The sequence below is a fragment of the Apis mellifera genome, linkage group LG11 (genome assembly GCF_003254395.2).
Source record: "Apis mellifera strain DH4 linkage group LG11, Amel_HAv3.1, whole genome shotgun sequence".
Lineage (NCBI taxonomy): Eukaryota > Metazoa > Arthropoda > Insecta > Hymenoptera > Apidae > Apis > Apis mellifera.
The window spans coordinates 2,705,452-2,729,728 of record NC_037648.1 but is presented as its reverse complement, the minus strand read 5'-3'; the positions used below and the strand labels follow the sequence as shown (position 1 = coordinate 2,729,728).

Below are 24,277 nucleotides of genomic sequence, written 5' to 3'. Positions count from 1 at the left end.
TTAAATTATATTAAAAAAAAAATGATTTATTGTTTTTGTTGCTATAATGTGCTATAATCATAAATATACAACTATTTCTAATTATTGAAAGTTAATAAATATTATTTTAATTTCTAATTATTCTTATTTTTATTCACAAATATAGTATTTTCAGAGAATGTAAGATTAAAAGATTCTGTTGTTTAAATTATATATCATGTAACAAATTATTTTGTCTTCAAGAAAAGATTAATCACACAATAATAAATATCTCAAATTATTGAAAGTTAATAAATATTATTTTAATTTCTAATTATTCTTATTTTTATTCACAAATATAGTATTTTCAGAGAATGTAAGATTAAAAGATTCTGTTGTTTAAATTATACATCATGTAACAAATTATTTTACCTTCAAGAAAAGATTAATCACACAATAATAAATGTCTCAAATTATTGAAAGTTAATAAATATTATTTTAATTTCTAATTATTCTTATTTTTATTCACAAATATAGTATTTTCAGAGAATGTAAGATTAAAGGATTCTGTTGTTTAAATTATATATCATGTAACAAATTATTTTACCTTCAAGAAAAGATTAATCACACAATAATAAATGTCTCAAATTTACTTTAATAGTTTCTGATTAATTGTCACACTTTCTGCTCACTTAAATCTTTACTGTTTAAGGAGGAACTCGAATTTTTTGAATCATATGCAATTAGAAACTTAAGACAACATATTCTCATCGCGCGACAATTAATCAGATTATTATTATGTGCATGGATGTTTGTGGTGAAAACTTACTTCCGGGCATGACTTGGCCGCAATCTTGAAGAGTCAAAGAGGTAAGAGAATTCTCTTGATCTACTCTAACAACACCGTAACTCAACCCAGACATAGAGAGGACACCACGTCCAGTAGCGTTTACTCCAGCTCGGCCTGGTCTCCTGACGGACACCGTTAGAGCCTCGCTGGAGGATGCACACGGGCAGACAGCATCTGGTCGCAAGCCTTTGGACTGGAAAACTGAGAGAAATTGGTCACACGAGGAAAGAGACCAGGGATTAGCACCATCGGCAACCAGCAACAGCCTCAGTGATGACAACGAGATATCCTTATGATCTTTAGTAGCCAAGAGGCCCCAGTGAAGGTCTCGAGACTTGACCACAGCTACGCTAGCACGATGCTTGGTGATCATTTGCATCCAACTCGCAGGATTTACTTTCATCAGAGCGTACGGGATAAAAATCACGTGCATCCCGTTCAGAACGCTGGTGAGGGTGCTATGCCACAGACCAACCTCCCGTTTGAAGTCCAAAACGCACACGGCGTTCTCTCCTTCCGTATAGCCACAGGCTTGCGTCAGAGCTCGACAATGTGCCAGCATCGCCGATCTTGTCACTGTCACACCCATCACCGACCCATCTTTGTCCGTGGTATACTCTATATACGCCGGTGTGTCGTCGGTTAACCGAGGTGGCGGTAGCCAATCCTTCGGCGTTTTGCCCAAATGCTCTGTGACAAACCAATGGAGCTTTGGCCAACCTTTGAATGCTACTACCTCGCCTGCAGCCGTCTTTGGCAGACCTTTCAGACAAGCTTCGCTGGTTAATGCCACCTAGAAATGATATATATAGTCAAGAATAATATTATAGAATTATAATATAATATTTTCTATAATAATTATTATAGAAAATTATTGGTAATCAATTTAACAAGTTTTTATGATGACTTGTCACTCAATAATATTTTTTATGCATAATTAATTTTTGAGATGCATACAAAAATATTTTTTATTCTCTATGTCATGTAAATATTTTGATGAAATAGGTTTGGATATTGTATTTAGATGTTCAGAATAGATTAGTTTAAATTTAATAAGAATCTCAGAAGATCCAGTTAATAGTTATATAGAAATGTTTAGTAATTTTGATTGAGTTCCAATACAAGGATAAATAAATTCAAACCCTGTGCAATTGTTAAAAAGAGCTTGGATTAAAGATGGAATTCAATTCCTATCTAATTTAAGTTCAAATCCGTTCCAGATCTTAAAAATATGATGTTGATATAAAATATTTTGTTAATAATTTTAAAAAAACATAAAAGAAAGAAAGTCATAAAGATGTGTGATGAGATAACTATTCTATTTTAAATAATTACTAACAGAATTATTCCTTTTAATTCACCTGAATTCCACAGCTGCCCAAGAGGAAACCGATTTGCTGGGAACCTGCGTCTCGACGAGTTAAAGGAACTTCGATGGGCACAGGTACAATACCAGCTTGAAGGCAACCATAGAAGGCGCACATGAAGCTTATCGGATCGTTGTTTGGATAAACCAAGGCAATTCGATCCCCAGGTTTTAAACAACAATCACCGCCACGACTTAGAGCCTTGTTTAATAGTGTGTAGGCTATCTTGTGAGAACGACTTAGAAGTTTTCCATAGGTCAATGTTACGCAAAGCTTGCCATTTGGATCAAGAACGGTCGCCACTGGTGCTTTGTATGATGCTGAACCATACCTGCGATGACAAACATTTTATGAAACATTTTCCAGATATTACATGAGAGTGTTTTTTAACCCTCTATTGCATTCCAATTGAAGATTTAAATTTCAAAGATTTTAAAAAATAAGAATGCTGTTAGAATATTGTTTTATTTTTAAGTAGATTAAGTAGATTCATGCAATAGAGAGTTAAACCTTTTTAGAAATATAATCCAATCTTTATAACAAAATTATAAATTCTATACAACATTCTGTAAAATTTCCATTTCCTCTCATATTTACAGGAAAATGCATTTTTAATAGGATAAAAAATAATTTTATTTTTAAACACACTATAAAGTAAAAAAGATTTATAATATAATGTGAAATTTATCTAATTTTTTCCAATATGTTTTACAATTAATAATAATTAAATGAATTGTGATATGAAAGTATTTCAATTATTGTGTTTAAAATTCATAATAATAACAATTTTCAAATAATAATTATTCACTGATATAAATATATATAACAATGTTAATTTTTTATTTCAAATATAGATATAAAAGAAATAAGCAAAAAAATACATAATAGATTGATTCAATTTAAACATATATAGTCCAATTTAATTGCAAATATTTAAATTTCTATAATTTTCACTATATTTAAAAATAACTTAATTCTATCAGATTTATATCAGATTAAAGTACTATATGATAAAAATTATAGAAATTTGAATTTCTGCAACAAATTTTATTTTATTCTTAATCTTACTATATCTATTCAATACCTTTGTAAATAGATACAGTTTACAATATTGAACAATTGAGGATAAAAAAATGATTAATTGTAATTTTTCTCCACTTAAATCGACGACGAATATTAATAAAACTTTATAACATATAAATGACATTAAAAATTCAACGATGCAATAACAATTAGTTCAGACGGCTAGATTAACCGCTAAAAAATTTCGTAATCCGTTCTCCACTGTACCTAAAAATAAAAAAAGGAAGAAAGTTGAAAAGTGTAATCGACTCGCCCGGTTGCTTACCTCTGTATGGCGACCTCGAGTGACCTCGGCAGGCCCGCGGCGACCGATACTGGTTCACCGACCGCGGAGGTCATAGAACCGCCCTCGGGTTTCGGGGCGTTCGGGTCTTTGGGATTGGCCGCGATTTCGAGCTCGATGTCGTCGTCCTCGTAGAATTCGGGCAATGGGCGACGTTTCGGCCGTTTCAATGTATTGAGCAATTGTTGAATTTTCGCTGACACTTTCCAACGGCCGGTAGTCCCGGTGTTGTTCTGATCCTCGACCACATGGTAACGATTGACACGGTCGGCGCCCGGTCGCCTGGCCGACTGTTGAGCGGCCGGTGTGTTGCTTGTGTGCGTCACGTCCGGGGGCTGGATGTTGCAGTACGCGTGGGGCGTGTATTCCGCGATGTCGGTAATGTCCGCACCAGGAGGTCTCCTAGCCGGTGGTCTCGGAGGCGGAGGCGTGTCTCGCGCCGAACCGGTGCTGCTGGTATCCGACAGTCCTGTGCCTAAAATTCCCCCTTCCATGAATCACTTCTCTCTAGCGTTATTTCTTCGATGATGTTTAACAAGCTACAATCGATATTTTATGTCTACGGTGTAATTGCGAAAAATTCTCCACCAATGGGAAGGGAGTCTTCTTAACACATCGCGATATGCGAGCAATGTAATTCGACTCGAGATCAAATATCGGTGAGACAATACTATCGATGGTAAATTTATTTCAGTTTGTATTTACGTATTTAATAGGCAATTTTAATTTCAATCTCGTTAAGTATCGTTCGTATTATATCGTGTTTGATTTTATTTTAAGCAGAGAAATCTTGAAATACATCGATCTTCATAGATTTCAATGATCTTCAAATATATAGTCAAGCACAATTTTTACTTATACGTATATATTAATTATTGTTTGGATAAATTTCTGAGATATATGTAAAAATATATTCATATCGTAAATGATTGTTGAAAAAGAATCGTAACTTTCAATATTCATTTTCTATTTTAAATTATAATTGTTTAATAATGTACATTTAATGAAGCAAAGTTAGGTTATATCTTACTGCCAGATCAATATCTATTAGAAGAAACAGAAATATATATGTACTATCAAATTTTACACAATTTGAAATTTAAAGCCAAGCAATGAATATAAATGAATTCAATGTTGATAATATATTTTAAGATCATTGAAATTGATGCAAACAATTGCACTATAAATGTTTATTTATAACTTGTATTAGTACTGTTTTACCGATGTTTTTTTTCGATCGAAGCATTCTAGAAAAAGGAATAAAATCTTTGTTGGATAATTGCAAAGTTTCGTTTTCCAATCTTTCGCAGTTATTCAACATTCACCGTATATAAGAAGTCTGTTGTCTCGAATATCTCGACAACAGATTTGCATTAAGTACACGAATCCAAACAGTTTCTCCATTCAATGAAAAAGTCGCATAACCAGTTCCATCATTTGCCGAATGCAAATAGATAAAGGATGAAGCTCGGCTAGCCGAACAAATATGTGAAGTAATCGAAAAGAAGGAAACCAAGAGAGATAATGAGATTGAAGGACATATACCCGTTGGACCACCAGCACCAGGACTTTCTTCGGTAACAACGCTGTCTTCGTCGCTACTCGATTCTCCACTATCGCGGCGCTCTCTGTCGGGACTTCTGGCCATCACGGAGGTTCTTTTCGATGGCATCGGTAAAGATGGTTTCGGACGACCCTGCATTGCTGCCAAAGCTTGTTGCACCGCCTCCTGGCGCACCTCTGTGTATTTCAGAGTCGAATAATCAAATCGAACCAAGATCACAGTTTTTCGTAAATATATATTATAATCATTATGAGCTAATATAAAGAAAAGACACGCGAAAAAAAATCTTGCTACAGTTCAACACCTTGATCTACGTCGTATGCGGCAAAGCTTTCAACGCAATGTCTAATTGTTTCAGTTATTGACAAGTTTTTTTTTTTTTTTTTCTTCCTTGATATAGATACTTCATTTATTTCGAAGCTTATAAAAGTGAAGCTTGTTTCATGAGGGAAAAATTCGGAAAATTTATACGTAACAAAAATTTCCTCCAAGTAATTCATCTAGAATTTTTCAAGAAATCGCCGTATCGAATTATCTTATTTTCACCGGTACACGCGTGTGCACTCTCACGTGCAACAGAGTAACTGCTCTACGTAACAAACTGCGTCCCGATGTTGTACAATGTCGTAATAACGATAGAAATATACTTAGACCGGAAATACAACGACTCGTTGACCGAATCCACTACTAATCTTTTATTACGTTTCGCTCTACATTCAATCAATCTTAAATATCGTTTTGCATTCTCTCTCGAGTATCCGATTTAACATAACTCTTGGATAAGTTTTTCAAAGAAACGTAACAAATGGACACTTTGATATTAAAAATGACATTTAAAGACACGTTAATTTTTAAATTTAATAATTCTTTTTTTTTTTTTTTTCTTTGATATAACAACATCTATCCAATTTTAAATTTAAATACAAAAGACAATATATCAAATATAGATATAAAAATTTTACAAGATTTTTGTATTAAAAAATGATATTTAGAAAAATGTAGATATCAAGACAGAATGAATCAAACAGATATCAAGATATTTTTGATTAATTTTTCTCTAAACTTTGGAATTGAGATCTTAGCATTTTCAAGCATTATTAGAAACGGAAAAAAAGGAAAACGGATGTCGAGATTTTTTTTGATTCCCCGAACGCATTTACGTTTAACCGCATTCAGACGTTCTCTGATGGGCTTATCTTCTGCGCTCCACGCTCATCCTCATCGAGCAGTAACGGTGCACCAGCTGTGAGATTGCTTGTGTGCCGGTCAAGCTTCGCTCTGCCTCTGTACAAATGAAGTTCCTATACGGACTTTTACGCACGGAGAACCGTTCGGTTTTCGTTCCGTACCGTCGAACACCACCAATGTAACAGTATCAACCCGCGAGCGATCAAGAAAGCTCTTTCGACTCCAATATATTTGATCCATGCCTAGTTGTAGATACATACTACGTTAAGCAGGTTTTTTTTCATCGATGAGTAAGATAAAAGAGACGTTCTTCAAGATTTTTTTTTTTTATAGGAATTGAAATTTTAATAATTTCTATGCACATATTTTTTAAAATTAAAATTGTAAATATGAAATATATATTTTTTTTAAGATTTAGAATTTACAATTTAAATTAGAATTTAAATTTTTGATGTTTTATTAAAAAAATTTTCCTCGTAAAAAATTTATTCTTGAATTTAAAAATTTTAAATTAAAGGGATAAAGTGTTAATTTTATCATCAATTTCATATGTTTTAATGTCTTTTGAGAACTGATTGCAATATTTTCTAAAAAAAAAAAAAAAAAATTAGATTGAAATAAATATTTCAAATTATAAGTTTTTAAAGTACATCTCTTTTTTCTGCTCATCTATAAGAATATTCCCTTATATTACTACATTATCCAATAAGTTCGTCAATTTTTTTTTTTTAGAAACAATTAAATTTAATATAAAAAATGAAATTCTAAAATACATATAAATATATTAAATATAAACTTACATTAATATCAAAATTTTTGATATTAATTTTATTTTTTTTTAACTTTTTATTAAAAAAATTTTACATTTTTGAATATTTTTTTTTTAATAATAAATTGAATTTAAATAATGGATATAAAATATATTAAACATGAACATTAGTAATTATAATTCTTTAGTTAGTTGTCAATAATTGATTATTTTCAATTTCATGAAAATAATATCTATATCAAATATTTCATTTCATATATAATAATATTAAAAAATATTTAATTGAAATACGAACTTATTAGATAGCAACTAATAGTAATTAATCACCAACATTGCTTAAAGAATATTTGCAAAAAAAAAAAAAAAAAAAAAGAACTATATATCTACAGATCATAATCATAATTATAAGATTCTAAAGAATAGACCAGTTCCATCGTATCTAATAATTACAAGTTGAACGATTTGCTTAAAAGTAATTGCACGCATACGCGTTCAAACGCAGGAAATGCTTTATTCAGAGTTGAGACCACTCGCACCGAAAGCACATTCCTTGCACTCGTTAAGCATGTTTTTGTGTATCGAATTATTAATCGAGCTTAATGCAATACGAATAATTCAAATTACGATTTTTCAAGCGTGTCATAGCGAATTCTAACCTATTATTTAAGTTTCTATAAATACATTAAATTACGACTACTATTTATAAAATCTAATTGATACATATTCTCGATCAATACATTCAATCGATTTGCCTGACGAAAAATAAAAGAAGTCAATTTTTAAACTGAGTATGAGAGTGTTAATATTTGTTCGTTATATGCTCAGTCGTTTCTGCGCATCCCCACCACTGAAAAAACTTCCCACTCTAACGTAACGATGTTGTGAAGCAATTTATTTCCGAATACATCGTAAATTTCTTCAAAAGTGTGTGAAGTCTCTCTCTCTTGTGTTTTCGTTTTTTGTCAACTGTCATTCTCTAGGACGATCGTTGAAAGTAGAGATAAGATCAGACTTGACTTTCAAGTTCTTTACACAGGGCAATTCTTAATTACGAGCTTATAACGAATAAATATAACCGTAGATGAAAACACAGTTTCGCATCATCGTCGCGATATAGTTGGTGAAAATGGCAACGCAGAATTTTATTGATCGAGAATTCTCTGTCGCTTCTAGTTTCTACGGTTGCTGGATTAACCCTTGCGACGACGGCCTCGTTGTTAATTCCTCCATAAAATTTGAATATTCTCAAGTAATTATACGCGACAGAATTGCTCCACTGCGCGGAATACTTAAATACAACTCCCGTATTCGTGCAAAACGAATAATAATAAAAGAAGAAGGCGTTATCTCCGAAAAAAAAAAAAAAAGAAAGATAAAATTGCCTTCTCGAATTTTAATCATTTTATAGGGATATAAAAAGCATCGAGCAAAAGGGAACAAAAAGAAACGTTTACGAAGACTAATACGAAAGAAAAAGGAAAGGAAGAAACGAAGAAGCAACGAACGAAGTAAAAGCCAATTTGCAAGAATATCGAACAAGAATTAAATGAAACTGTTTACTTTTATGAAAGAGATTTGTTTACTTGTATTTGTAATTTTTAAATTATTTATTTTCCCTTTTGAGTTGAAAATTCAGAAAAAAAAACAAATTGTAACTTTTATATATAATTGTTTCATTTCCTTAACAACAAAAATATTGTAGGAAAAAAGTAATTACATAAATATTTTATAACAGCAATATTCATATTATTGGAAAGAACGATTCTGTTCGATATATTAAGCTCGATACACAAGCCATGTAACCTGATCCAGATATTCATGAGATAATAATAATGAAAATTTTTTTTTTTTGAATATTTTTCGAATCAACGTTGAATTAAAGTCCCTCTAATTAAAATAAGATCAAATATAACAAAATTTAATTTCTTTTACCTATTAAATATAATCTGAATCATATTGTGTATAATCTTATTTTAATTTTAATTAAAAAAAAATGTTATAAATATAACTTCATTCAAAAAGAAGATTAAGAATATATTATTGTTACATTAATAAGAAATAGATAAATTCAAAATTTTTATAGTTATAAGATATTTACTGTAATTCCAATATGCTCAAAAGTTTATTATTATTTAATTTATAACTTGCAACAATCAAATCTTATCATAATTTTAATTTTTTTAATCAAATTAGGGATAAATATTCCTATTTATCTAGAATTTTTTCCCCTTTATGTAAAATCACGTATGAATTATATTCCACAATGATTTTCTCCAAAAGTGAAAGATAATAATCGAAAAATTACCGTTATTCAAAGTAATAAATTTTAACAGTTTCACTTCGATTCGAGTGTTCGCGGCTTCGAATAAATGAACGGTTAATGCACACAGAATCGCCGTCGTCCGAGGGTTAAAAGACCCGTTAACGTTTTCTTTCTTTTTTTTTTTTTTTCTCGCCTTTTTCGAAACCATTTTTTAATCATCCAGCTGTGATGTACTCACCGGAATGATAGCGGCTCTCATTGCGCGTGAGTCTGCGATTGCCGCGTCTCGCAGCCGCCGAGTTCGAATTCCCGGTGTTTCCGGTGGAGCCGCCAGATCCCGGGGGACTGGCGATTCCTCCAGGTACTAGCCGGCCTCCTGCATGCAACACAACAACAACAACGCCACATAGACAAAAAAAGAAGGGTTCTCTATCGGGTTTCGGTCTCTTTGTTCTTGCCTCTTCTCTACCTCTGAACAACCCAAAGAAAGGACACTTTTACCACTGTTTTTATTATCACTTTCTCGGGCTGGTGTTGTGTAATTGGATACGATACGAATAGCACGAAACGGATGGACAGTTTACTTCGTTTAACCTTTTAGAGACTGTTACAATGATTATGCTGCTCTGAAGTAAAAATAAACTTTGTGGAAAATTTCTTTAATAAGGAATAAATTTTATACAAATATTGGAGAATTTTTATAATTTTTTGTTTTTGATATGTATTAGCGAAAAAAAAGTTTGTTGGGATATTATATGTAATATATGTAATATATTGTGTACATTTATTAATAAGAAAAAAATATGTTTCAAGAAGATTAATTTGAAATGTAAAAAATTAAAATAATTTTACAAAAATAAAGTTTGAATATATAATATATAATGGAAAAAATAAAGTGTATATTTAGATATATTTGAAATATTAAAATATTTTATATTTTTTAAAAAATAAAATATATTATTTTTGCCAAATTTGGAATAAAAAATTAAGAAAATAATTCATTATTTAAAATTATTTCAAATATCAATATTATTTATATTTTTAAATATTATTATTGAAATAACGGTAATTCGAAATAAATACACAAGTCCGCAAGTAATTAAAAGAAATATTAAAATTATTTAATATTAAGTATAATATTTTTGATAAAATCAAATGCAAATTTTTTTGAAGATTTATTTATTAAATTAATTTTTTGTTATAAATATTTGAATATCACTGTTATTTAAGTCAATAATAAAAAAAATATATATATATATTTTTCTATTTATTCTTATTCTTTTTAGAGAAACTTACTTATCGACCGAGCCACGTCTTAATTTCTTATGTTCAATTTGAAATATGTTTTCAAATGAAATTCACTTATTAAATATATTCTACATATAAAAAATTTAATCCTGTCCATTCGTTTCGATATTATTCTATTATTTCCCCTGTAAATTGGATATGTTTTTAAAGAACGGATTGGAAAAGGAGAGATTGAAGAGAATCGTTCATTCGAGCAGGGGTCTAAATGGCGCAATCGACGATCGGTCGTTCCACCTTTGGAAGCTGCGAGGACGATTTCACTTTTATCGATTGTTCACAATCCTGCAGTGGTGCAGAGAGGTCGGAAGAGGAGGTGGGCTGGTGTGACGCGATTTAATCTCGGCGACAGAACAACTTCCACGTAACTTGAACTCTACCAGCTTTCAAAGACGTTTGGAATGCAATGCGTTTCCTCTGGTGGTAACCAACCACCAGATCAGCATCTTTTACGCTTTTATTACCGACAAATATTCCGCGTCTTTCATCTTACTTCTATGAACTTTTAATAACAAACGTTTCTAATAATGATCCGGCTGATGGTAAATTCTTGTGCAATTTCAAATACATACTTTCGTATATATATATATGTATCGATTTTCAATAATAAATTGATAACAATGCTTATCAATGCTCCCAAGAAAAATCATTGAAAAATCGTTTAGATAAGTAGATAAACGATTTTATTTAAATAAAATAATTAAATAAGTAAAAGTTATGATTATTATTATTATTATTATTATTATTATTATTATTATTATTATTATTATTATATTACAAGACAAATTTACGGATTTTGAGAATGTTACAATATAAATAATATATAATTTATCTTAATGCTTAATACATAAATATTGTATATCCATATTTATTTATTGAATGAATTTTTATATACAACGAATAATAATTCTTTATGCTATATATATAAAAATCAAAGTTAGAAAAAAATTTTTATCATACGTTTCCGAATCCATTATTTTAATTACATAACTGTTGATGTCCATACATATTGCTTAAGTTTATTATTTATTTAATTTACATTACATTACACTATCTTCCATTTATTTCGATTCATAATATTTTTAAACTAAATAACAACTACTTATTTATTCATATTATTTTAATTGAAAATATTTTCAATTATTATTTATTTTATTCTTCTTCATCATAATATCATATTCAAAGTATTATATCCTTCTTTTCTTTCTTGGTTAAATATACGTCTACCTTTTAAATATTATTATCATATATTAATTATTATGTTAATTATATGTATATGTATTATTATAATTTTATAAATTCTAACCAATTTAAGATACGATTAAGTTGTATTAAATTAAATTAAATTAATATTAATAAATTAATAAATTAATAAATTAATAAATTAAATTAATAATTAAATTCAAATCATAATTTTATTATATAAAATAAAAAAATACATTTTAAATATTTATTTACCTGAAATACCTTTGTCGTTTTTAAATTTATTTATCTCGAAAACACTAAAAATGGACATACAATATTTGCATAATGTAGTAAACCATATATTAAATTAATACAAAACAATAAGAAATTTAAAACGATAAAATATCGAGTTTATTTGTTTAGTGAATATTAATGAATATTTTATTATCATTTTATTATCATCTTCCGGATAAACAACTAGACACTTCGTTTTGTCTCTTTCATAGAGAAAACGTTCATTATTCGCAATGATCCCATAGAAGTGGCTGCACGTGTCGCAGCAACTTGCTAGTCGCAAAAGGATTTTAACGATCAGCAACTTTCCTCCGCAATTGATTCGGGTGTCTAAAAATTCCTGAATTATAGTGCATTTTGAAGACTGGTCAGAATTATTATTAAATTAAAAAAAAAAAAAAGGGAAAAAAAAACAATAGAAAAAAGTAAAAAGATAGGAAAAATAGGAAACAAATAACGAATATCTCGTAAGCCATCTTTGAAAACGTTACTACATATTTTCAATATTATCATCATTAAAAATTTGTAATATTTTTATATTTTTTGATAGCATTTAATGAGTATAAAGTTTGAAAATAACAATTCAACTTTATGAATCCATAGAATTAAAAGTTATGCGTATATAAAATTGAATTATTATTACTTCGACCGCCATTATGATTTTATTCACAGTCCGTCCAATGGGAAGAGTTCTCACGATGACGTCACGCATCGTAAGTGCATAGAATACGATACGTTATCGACGTTTGAAAAATTTTTCTTTTTGTTGTTGTCCAAATTTGGAATTTGGATTAAGTTTGATTCTATGCAAAAAAAAAAAAAAATAACTTGTAATTATTACGCGAGTCGATATATTAATAAAAATAATAAATCTAACAAGTACATATATAATGCACTAAACTACATATGTAACGATCTCTTCTCATTAGACGGACTATAATTTTTTACGATAATTAAATTTACAATAAGTATTTTATAATTGCAAAAGATTCGTTTCCACCATTGCAGAACATAAATTTCCGTAAAATTACCGATATCATAATTTTTCTGAAAAAGTATAAATCCTTGAGATTGTACTTAATCATATTACATTTGAAATAATAATCCAATTTATTTTTTTTTAACAAGAACATCTCGAAGAAAAAATAATAAAAAATTTCAATCTTCCCTGTATTTCCTAACAGATAAATTTTTATTCTTAATTAAAAATACCAATCTGTTCTACTTTTCCCAATGTTTCGCAATTATAAAATATTTAATACTACGAATCCATAAGATGATCTTACGTTATTTCGCACAACTTTTCGTCCTATTTATTCTCAAAAATTGTTACTTCCCTCTGGAAATAACAATTTTACGATTTTAATCGCTATCAAAAAATATCCAACAAATTTTTGTTCTCCTCCTCTGAGAGAGATAAATTTTAATTTTAATCATCCCGACGAGCAAATATGAGGAAATACCGAGGTTCACGATCGTGGCACGGTTGGATTCTCTTATTCTCGAACCACGCGAGTCGACTAATAGCCGATACGGAAAAATCTAGATGTTGCGGCCAGATCCGCGAGTGTGTCGAGTCGCAAGAATGCCGATGGATGGCCGGCTGCGATCTCGAGTCACCCGTAAGGTGGAACAACCGGTCCCGGCTTAAGTCGAATTACAAAGGTATCTATAAGGTGTAAAAGCATCTCTGCGCGAATCGGTACGCACGAAGGGATTATACAAGCAAGCGAGCTACATTCAAGAGAAGAACACATGATAACCTCTTCAAGCTCTGTGCTCATCGATATCGATCAATATTTTTAAATTGGACAAGTGAATAATAATTACTTTTGGGAAACTTTTAATCCTGCAATTTGTGCAAAAAAAGATAAATAATAGTATGTTGTATCTTATTACGTTATTAATAATTAAACGGATAAAAAATCTTATATACAGGAAGTGAAACATTCTACAAGATATGCCATTGCAGGCTTAATCATATAATTTAACATTAAATCGCATAGAAACGTATGAATTTGCTTATCGGCGATTTAAACTTTTTTTTATTTAATTTTTAAAAATTTAATCGATGTATAAATTAAAAAAAAAAAATATCCATGATTTAAATTATGTTTGAAGAGTAATTTAGTAAAATGTAAAAAATAGAATTACTAATCAGCATAAAACATGAAGAGGTTGAATCACACGTGTGTATATATATATATATGATCACTACTGATAAGAATGATTTACGGATTACTGAGATTATAATTACGGATGAATCGTGAACCGTGAAGTGATGATGGCTCGAGGAACGATTCGATTCCGCGATCCTCTACGATTCATTTTCAATATCGTAGAAGAGATCGTGGCGGAATGAAATCGAATCGATGAAAAAAGGAAAAAAGAAAAAAAAAAAAAAAAGGAAAGAAAAAAGCAAATGTAAACGATGACGTGAGAACAAAGTTAACGAAATCGACTAATTCTTCATTCGATCGATAAAGCACAATTAAACTGTATATTACTGTACATTATATCTACGTGCGTGGAGATAAAAATCTAAATCGTGCACACTTATAACAGATCATCAGCTATCGTGTTGTAGAACAACATCGATTTGCTGAAAATGGGTCTATATACTATGTATTTACATGTGTCACGTTGCACGATACTGTATCTCGTTAATTCATTAATACTTATTGGACGTTAAACGCACAAATTATTTTGCATTTATTTGATACGAATATATTTCTAAAAACAACGTAAAAACAATACATATATTGTAATTGGAAGAATCTTATCTTAATTCGCTGGATAATAATATTTGAAATAAAAAATAAAAATATTTTTTTAAGAATATTTATTGAAGAATATTTTAGATAAGAATTAAACAGTTTCGAAGGCACATATTCTTTATTGAAAGAAAATTTATCGTTCTTGAATTCAATATCTCAAACTCGACATAACCTAAACTTTGACCAAAGAACAGTTAATGTACGTAGCTAATGGATAAGAATGAAAAAAAAACAAAATAAATCAAAGAGAAGAATAGAAATTTCTATAATTTTCGTTATATAATTTTTAGTTTTCTAAAAATGAAATATCAATGAAATTGATAAGATTCTTATGATAAAAATAAGTTCAAATATGATATAATATGATAAACTTTTTTCATTAGAAATAAATATAAATATACCAAATATCCGAAATTTATTTGATTTATATCACGTTTGGATTTATTTTTATTAGAAGAATCACTCATTAATCCATCGATATTGTATTTTTCTCACTGTTCTGAATATATCTATTGTCTTTCCTTGACAACTTCACATGTATTTCACACGAATAAGATCGCCATCTGTCGTGAGAAACACAATACAAGTTTCCAGCATATTGAAAAACGGCCTTAAACTTATTACTAAATACTACACTAAATATACTAAATACTCTATATTATAAGATTAAATAAATATTCAAAATAATATTTTCAAATTAATCACATTCAATTAAGAAAATATTTTTTATTTCTCATTTCTCTTTAAATGCTTATTATCCAGGGTATATACACATGATAAATTGAATCCTGAGTGACAAACGTCCATTAAAGATTAACAATGGAAAATTTCATGTATTTACAATCAATGAGATGATCTGACTTCCAATTAAATAATATTTTTCGACTTCGTTTCGTTAACAAATTGATCGGAAAATAAAGTTGGCGTAACACAGTGAATTTAATCGTGCTAACGATTTTTTTTTTTCTACGATCGCAATGAGCGTAGGATTCACGGGAAATTTTTGCCAACGAATCGTCAAAGCGGAGCCAGTGCCGTGAAGTGCGAAGCCCGAGGGGCCCGCCGCTTAATTAAGACGAGGACCAACGGCATCGCAATTATCCAACGAGTGCTCGACAGCCTGTCAGCTATTCAGGGATCCCTGTCTGATGCTTGCGTTCCTCATAAATTTTTTTTCCCGTGTATAAAGACAACTCTTTGGAGAATATCGCGATTCTTGTACCTTGACGAGCCCTATTCTCTTCTCTCCTTTATAATTCCGCTTCACTCTTTTGCAAATTTATATCAAAGAGTTCGTTTTACATAATCTACAGGACAATGTTGCATTATATATATATAAAAAAAAAAAATAAATAAAGAAATAAAGCAAAATAATAAAATTAGAAGATTAACCTTTATATGTTAAAGTTCAAGTTCACAACAGCATGTTATCTCGAAAAAAAATAATATTTTAATTGGAAGTCAGATTTTAATCTCTCGTTACTGATAATTGTTTACTTTTTTTTATCGTAGATTTCTCGATTAAATTAGATGATTGGATCAAATTGGAAACATAAAAAAGAACAACAACGAAAATATCACAAATTATTGTTAATTACTAATAATAATAAGGGAGAACGAATAAATTGAACAAAGATGAAAAATTGGCGAGAAGAGAGAGAAAAAAAAAAAAACTACATGAACAGTCAAAAATGCACACTTGGTTTGGTGAATGTGTATAAACAACATCGGATATGTCTAATGAAAATATAACGTTTCCTACCGAAACGAAAATCCACACATGACTAAGAATGTCGTATGTCTCTAATGACTAAATGCTGGTCGGCGAAGTACATACTTAGGTAGATCCCGCATGAGCCGCAGAGCTAAACTCTAATTCTCTAGGCGTAAATACGAGGTAAAGAATAGAAAAATTATATATATGTATATATATATACGTATATATGTATATATTAGCGTTTCTCGATATTTTTTGAGAAATCAAATTATTATATTTCTCGAGAATTTTGAAGGGATTAAAGAAAAGAAAATAAAAGAAATTAACGTTAAATATAATCTATAAATTTTTTATTTGAAAATAAAATCACTTTTTTATTTCTTAACGAGCAAGATGTTAAACTAAATTATATTCTTTTTCATCTAACAAAATTTGTAATTGTAATAATAATTTCTTTGCTTAAGAGAATATTGGCTTAATCGAATAAATAATAGTAATAAAATGAAGAACAATTTTCCCGAGAAATTCTCGAGAAGAAACACTAATATACATGTATATTAAATTGAGTCGTGCAATGGTTCGCGCTACCTGAATGATAGCGCTTCTCGTTGTGAGTGACACGGCGCTGCGTGCGGCGTGCACGTGGCTGTGGTCGGCCACCGACACCGATACCGACCCCGACGCCGACGCCAACGCCGACGCCGACGCCCCCACCACCAACACCACCACCACCGCTTCCATAACCTGTTCTCTCGACCCCTCCGATACCGAGGACGCCGACACCTCCTCCATCCTTTCCAGCCCCTGTGTGCCACACACGTGCATATGCAAAAAAGCCACCCTCCAGACTCTTCTCTTCTCGTTCCGATTCTCAAACACGGATTGGAGGGAGAGGGAGAGGGAGGGGGAGGAAGAAGAGGGGGACTACTCGCCGGCTAGTTTCTCACTTCTCCGTACTTGTTCTCTTTACCATTAGATGGAAACACTGTACAATGTATACACAGTAGCGTATGGAAAAAGCATTCATAGAGCGACGATACGTTTAGTTTAAAAAGTCATAACTTCGATTGTGCAGGATGTTGGTATATTCATTCAGGAAGGGTCGATTGTAGTATATCTTTGAAGGGTTCCAAGAGGTTAAAATAAACGGAAAAGTTGATGCACACAAGAGTGTTGATCGAAGCTTATTTATGTAGCAATTTAAATTAAATGAGAATAAGATTTTTTTTATATCATATATTGTAATGTAATAAATATTCTTTGATAGAAATTTTTATACATCAATTTTTTTCCAGACATTTTTTTCCAAATGTGCCCAAGAAATATTATATTATAACGTTATATTTAATATTTAAAAGACAGATAATTAATGATAGATAACTCAAAATGATAATATATATGTAAAAAATTTTATAGTTAAATCTAAATTGAATTAATCTTCTAAATTTTATATAATTTTATATAAACAAAAATGATTATTTGAACTTGATTTTAAATTTGAACTTCAATTATGACTTTTTTTTTATAATATTCTCCTATTTCGAACATTCTGATTTTAATATTAAATATTTTGGTTAGTTTTTAAAGATACGTTTTTAAAGAATTTTTACAACTGTAAATCTAGTTCAAATCATTGAATTATTAAAAATAACGATACTAGGATCAAAAATTTTTCATTTTTTTAAAATCATATAACCATTTGAACACTGTTTATGGTTACGGTCACGGTTTGTTCGATTCTGATTCGACGACATTAGAATAGAGCTAATGCTTACGCGCAAGTCACGCTCCATGGAATTTAATAACGTTCGAGCGAACCGTGACAATATCGTAACCACCGGTGTAAATCGAGCTTGGATCGCGTTCGCTCCCGTGTATATACGATATCTTTTCTCTTTAATAGAATCACGCCCATCATTGCACTGAAGCGAGGAATTTCGATTATTTTTATCGATCTTTTCTTCGAAATTGTCACGTAGGACTAGAATACTCGAATTTTTAAAAGGGACTAACCTCTTCGGTACTACGTTAGTCAACTGCACAAAATATAACGCGAAATATTTTTTTTATAAAGCATTAGTTTTAATAATACCATGTATTATGAATTTAATAAATAATAGAAATAATTATGAAAGTATAATAAAAAAAAAAATCACAAATTATATTATGACAAATATATTATTGATTATTAAGTTTATATGTGTACATTTAGTGACATCTAGTGGCTGTTGATTTAAGTCAATATTCATATTGAATAGGTTAATCAAGTTGTACGATTTTGCAAACAAGTTTAACGTACTAAAACTAATATTTTTTTCAATTTTTCAATTATATCAATTTAGTAAATAGATTGTAGTTATATATTTTATGAGAAATAGACAAAAAAGATCATAAATTTTGATTCTATCATATTGGACGGATGTTTATTCAAAAAACGATTGTAATCGATGAAGTAGCGAATACAATATGATATGACAGAATAATTATACACGTAATATGTCCTTAGGCAAAAGTTATTTTTTGTCCGTGTATTCCTAACACAATCGTAAATTACAAATGACAATAAATCATTGGTGAGAAGAGCGAATTATAACTTGAAGAATTATTTAATATCTATATAAATTTTTAGCCATCACTTTTAGTTTTAAAACCTATTTTATTACTCACAAAATGTCTTCTCTATTTTCCCTAATTACTTATGTTAATATTTTATATCAATAATCGATCATTTCAACTTCTATTCTATTTCAACCAATAAATGACGTTCACAAATTTTTCTTTCCAAGATCCAAAATAAGACTTATTTTTTTTCATTATTTTTCAATACGTATCCTCGTCGAGTGTACGATGAAAAAAGGGGCACGGTTCGAAGATTCGTGGCTATAAGCAACAGCGTGCATCGAGATTATAATCAAGTTAAAAGAAATATACAGCGGTACTGGGGATAACAAGTTTCCGCGTGGAGGAAAATGATTGGAAAACCACGGATCGAACGTGACTCGAACTCTGCCGAGAAAATTGTCTTTGCTCGAGAGTCGCGTACGCGACAATAGCAGATGTACAGAGCGTATATAACGAACGGATAACGCGGAAATAGCTCTTCCGCATGCAGGTACAGTTAAACAGTATGTATATTGCAACTGATTACAGCGGTTCGAGCGATTGCAGCTGTAGCCATGCTGCCGAAGGCGTTATTATGGCAAGGGCGAACTTATATAGGCTTACCACTAAAACTATTAAAATATATGGTTACAGGTGTATAAATATATTTTTACCTGTCAAGTGATCTATTTTTAATTTGTTAATTGCATTTTAATGAATATATCAAATTTGTTGCACAAAAATCTATTTTTTTAACAAGTATACTCGTTGTGCGAAAAAAAAATACTTTTTGCTATTTGAATTAAAATTTTAATGAAATTAAAAACTATTTATATTTAGGTTTTCTGAAGCAATGAGATAAAAGGATAACAAAATAAAATAATTTAAAAAAATATATAATCAATATTATATGAAATATTATTTCTGAATAAAATTATTAATTTTTCAAAAAAAAATAACTGTAACTTTATTATGATTTATGTAATAATTTTATAAATACTATCGTCTCTCAATGTTAATTAATATACGAATACATATTTCTAAAATAAAATTATATATATAAATATTATTAATCAATAAACTATTCTGCAAAAATAAAATAATACGATAAATTTAAAAAAAAAATTTTCGATGATTTCCAATTACTCGTATATCAATATAAATTTACATACTTCGATTATGTTATGTCAGAATGATTTCATTAATAAAAATAAAAAAAATTGAAAGACTCGTGTAGTAAACGTATTCTTTAATTGCGAAAGCGCGTAGTATTATCGCAGAGGCGATAAGGCCGTTAAATTGGCGGGAAAATATTTGGCGCGAACGAGTACGGAGAGCCCGAGTGGTTGATAAGGGGGATTGTGTAAGAGAGAAAAACCGGTAGAAGGTGACGGATGGAAAACGATGGCCGGAACGAAGAATAACGCTGTCATGTTCCCTCCGTTTCTTCTTTTATTCCCATTACGATTGCATGTGCCAGCATTGTGTATGGAACGCAATGCCCGTGTCTCTTGAGAATCGGAACGTGATTAATATTACGAACGACTAGAGAGAGAATGAGAGACTGGTTGCGTCTGGATGTGGCGCAATAGACGTGCGCGAGATTATCGCGCATGCTAGCACGGACCACGAGGACGAGAAGCTCTACGTACGTAATGCAACATACGTAAGATTATTTCGTGACAAAATTAACCTCTGTGCGAGCAATAAGATAATATTTCTATGTTTCATTTATTTTTGAAATCGATATTTTGCTTTTATCCGATTGGATCTGATCAAATATTTATTTAGAATCCAAATTATCCATTTGATCTTATTTTACGAATAATAAAAGTTTCATTTCAAAAGAACAAAAAAAAATAATTGATATTATCTCACTCGATTTTTCTTTCGATAAAAACGAAAATAAATTTCGATATAATCAAATCACAATAAGAATCACATTTGTTCTATAATTGCAAAATTTCAATTCTGAATTTCTTTTACAGTTATGATTGCCCACATAGGAATTAAATCAAAGAGAAAACGGCCAATTCGTCACACTTTCTTTTTGAATGCTCGTTACTTTGCCGTGGATCATCAATGATTCTTTCTAAACATTATAATAGAGTCTCTTTGCATCGAACATATATATATATATATATATATATATATATATATAGAGATACTGTTTTAGTGTTTTTCATCGATGATTCATATGGCGAGAAGGCGAGAGACAAAGTCAAATGGTTGTCACTAGTAGAACAAGTCGATAAACGCGGTAGACGATAAATCACCGGTACTTGTCCGCGGTAAAAATAAAATGTCGGACTAGCGAAATAGCGCATAAATCCCTCTGGTGGCGTAGAAAAGAATTATCGCTGCTACGATTTCATCATGAGCTTCTCGTTCACGCGTGCGCTGTTCGATAAGGATGAAATGATGATGAACATGATTCGTTCGCTAAGATTCTTTGCGAGCAAAAGAGAAGTCCGACTTACCCAGTTGCTTTGAGGCATACTGTTGTAATAGACGTGTCCGTTTCTTCTCATAGCCCTTTTGCGTAATATCCCCTAGAACAGTTAAAATTACAATTAACATACTCGAAAATATTACAAATATATCTATGAAATGTGATTTCGATTAATATATACAAAACGCATTTAAAACAGCAATCAATCGTTTGAAATAACAATTTACAATTATATAAGATTAATCGATATGTTAAAAAAAGACCGTTATGCGATTAATAATTGTGTATTCTCGAAAATAAATAAATAAAAGGATTGAATCGTGCGAACTCGAACGAATGGCTAAATAAGAAAGATCAATTTCTCAATGTTCTTTTCCATTGAAACGATTTCTGCTATGACTGAAAAAGGATGTATTTCGATAGCTTCTGGCGCGATCTCGTTTCGGGGTAATTTCTTCGCAGCGCAGAACCCGTGGAATTTCGAGGACGATCGGTGAACCCGAAGTCGTTACGTTTAAAGTGGTAGAAATTGCATCGACAAAATTCTCAGGGAGAGACGAGTTGTAAACGGAGACACCTGGCTGCTAAATGTAAACCAATGAAATTTTCCGAGAAAAGGAATTCTCAAGGCGCCTCGGATACGCAAATTTATCAGACCTGTTCTGGGATAACATTCTTCGAGTCATGGGGTGCCTTTCCATGATGCAATGACTACCTAATATAATTAACCTATAGTAGGTTAATTACTCGCAATTAGATAGCAAGTTTTCTTTTTTTTTACATCTATTTCAATAACACCGGTATTCAAAAAAATTTTTCAAATAAAAAAAAAAAATAAAAAAATTGCATCGTAGACTCGTTTTTTAATTATTCAGAGAAAATATTCTTTACCTTTTACATATTTGTATGTAAAAAGATTTTTAATTGTCGATAATTAAAAATAAAGCAGAAAAACATTTTTTATTTTTGAATTGATATATATATATAATTTGTATAAAATATAATTTATAACTGCATTTTTAGTATGTTAAAAAAAATTTATCGCCTCAACGAAAGAAGTTCGAGCATTAGGAATTTCAATAATATATATCGTATAGATACGAAAAGGCATTATTTGCATCAATGATGAATAATTTTGCAAGAAGATAACGATAAACAAGTTTTCCATTCGCAAAATTCCAGAATGGGTATGTATTGTGAATTTCTGCATCGTAACAAGTTTGCCCACGTGTCTTATACGATGCGAAACGAGTTGGCATGCTGGCGTCACGCCTCGTAACTCGAGAAAATGCCTAGAATCGATCGGCTAACGGCCGAGACACGATTTTTCCAGGTAGGAGCACCGGCGCAAAACAAAACTAGGCCATGTAACATTATCACTGAATTTATTTCAACGAAGCACGGATATCTATAAAGGTATCCCAATCATCCAATTTTCTACGTAAATTATGTGTGTTACATTATTCCATCGAATAGAATTCCGGTCCTATAAACTTTATCTATATACGAACGAAGCGAGTTTCGACGAGTATTTGAACTTTGGATCAAATTATTACCCGAACTAATAATTTTGTTATGTTATATCGAATCATTTCTAAATAATTCGCGTTCTACTATTACCAATTGTTACCTAACCTTCTTCTTACGCATCAAAATCTTAAATAAGAATACATGGCGTGAGCGCTTAGATTACATGCGCGTGAAGATTCCACGATTAAACTCAATTTTTATAATTACTGAATAAAATTAAACTACTTTAAAATAAACAGAATGCTATTAATATGCAATTATATACTCGATCTACAATATTTATACGTCTTTAATATGTATTTTCTATCAAAATAAATAAATAAATAAAATAAAATATAATTCAATTAAGCATTGCATAATTATTGTGTTATATGATACATTGAATGAAATATGAACTCCTATTAACGAAAACTTTGAAACTAGATTATTATAACGATGAGAATTCAAAAACGGATAAAAAACGAAAAATGATAATTCACATTAAATGATCCGCCATATTTCAATTCAAATTTTAATCTACGATTACAGTAATATCCCACGAAGCGATATCCCACAAGATTCGCAACCAGTTTGCGCCGACATTCTTACCATGGAAAAAAAAAATGTCTTTGAACAATAACCCACGTTAATATGTACTACCGCATCTAGCAAGAGAAATGACTCAAGTGCCTGAAATTGATTCAATTGTCTTCGAAGCGTACTGACGCCAAATTATGTAAATCAACGTGGGTTTTCGATTCTCTTTCTAACTTATAAAAATGCTTAATATTCTGAATTTTGAGTTGCAAATTAACCAACACTATCTCCCTCTTACTTCTTCGAAATACTTTCACAATTTAACGTTATTAAATATAATCTCTATGGATACAAATGTATTCAAGAATACAAGTTCTTGAGAGTTGCACTTGAAAGTTATTTTTCGTGAGCACTGCATTAAAAATAAAAGTTATTCTTGGATACTTCACTCGGTTAAATCGTATGTCTAAGGATGATGAGCATATTTGAGAATAAATTCTCGAACGTTCGAAAATTATTTTTCCTTTCTTGAAACGTTAAACATTGTATTGAGAATGAGAATTAACAATTATTCT

The 24,277-nt window shown here is 30.4% G+C and overlaps 1 protein-coding gene across 11 annotated transcripts in view; it reads right to left on the bottom strand.

Annotated features, from left to right (window-relative positions):
• Positions 1 to 24,277, bottom strand: part of LOC408342 (disco-interacting protein 2) — a 49,547-nt gene that overhangs the window by 5,405 nt on the left and 19,865 nt on the right. For 3 of the 11 annotated variants that reach the window (XM_006559004.3, XM_006558999.3, XM_006559000.3), the window contains 7 exons: positions 21,685 to 21,756; positions 17,192 to 17,407; positions 9,564 to 9,701; positions 5,087 to 5,281; positions 3,524 to 4,016; positions 2,170 to 2,506; positions 788 to 1,601 (listed from right to left, as the gene is read on the bottom strand). In XM_006559004.3, coding sequence (XP_006559067.1) covers positions 788 to 1,601; positions 2,170 to 2,506; positions 3,524 to 4,016; positions 5,087 to 5,281; positions 9,564 to 9,701; positions 17,192 to 17,407; positions 21,685 to 21,756 — 2,265 coding nt within the window. Of the gene's footprint in view, positions 1 to 787; positions 1,602 to 2,169; positions 2,507 to 3,523; positions 4,017 to 5,086; positions 5,282 to 9,563; positions 9,702 to 17,191; positions 17,408 to 21,684; positions 21,757 to 24,000; positions 24,023 to 24,277 lie in introns of those variants that run through there. The other 8 variants (XM_006559005.3, XM_006559002.3, XM_006559001.3 and 5 more) reach the window with 5 other exon arrangements.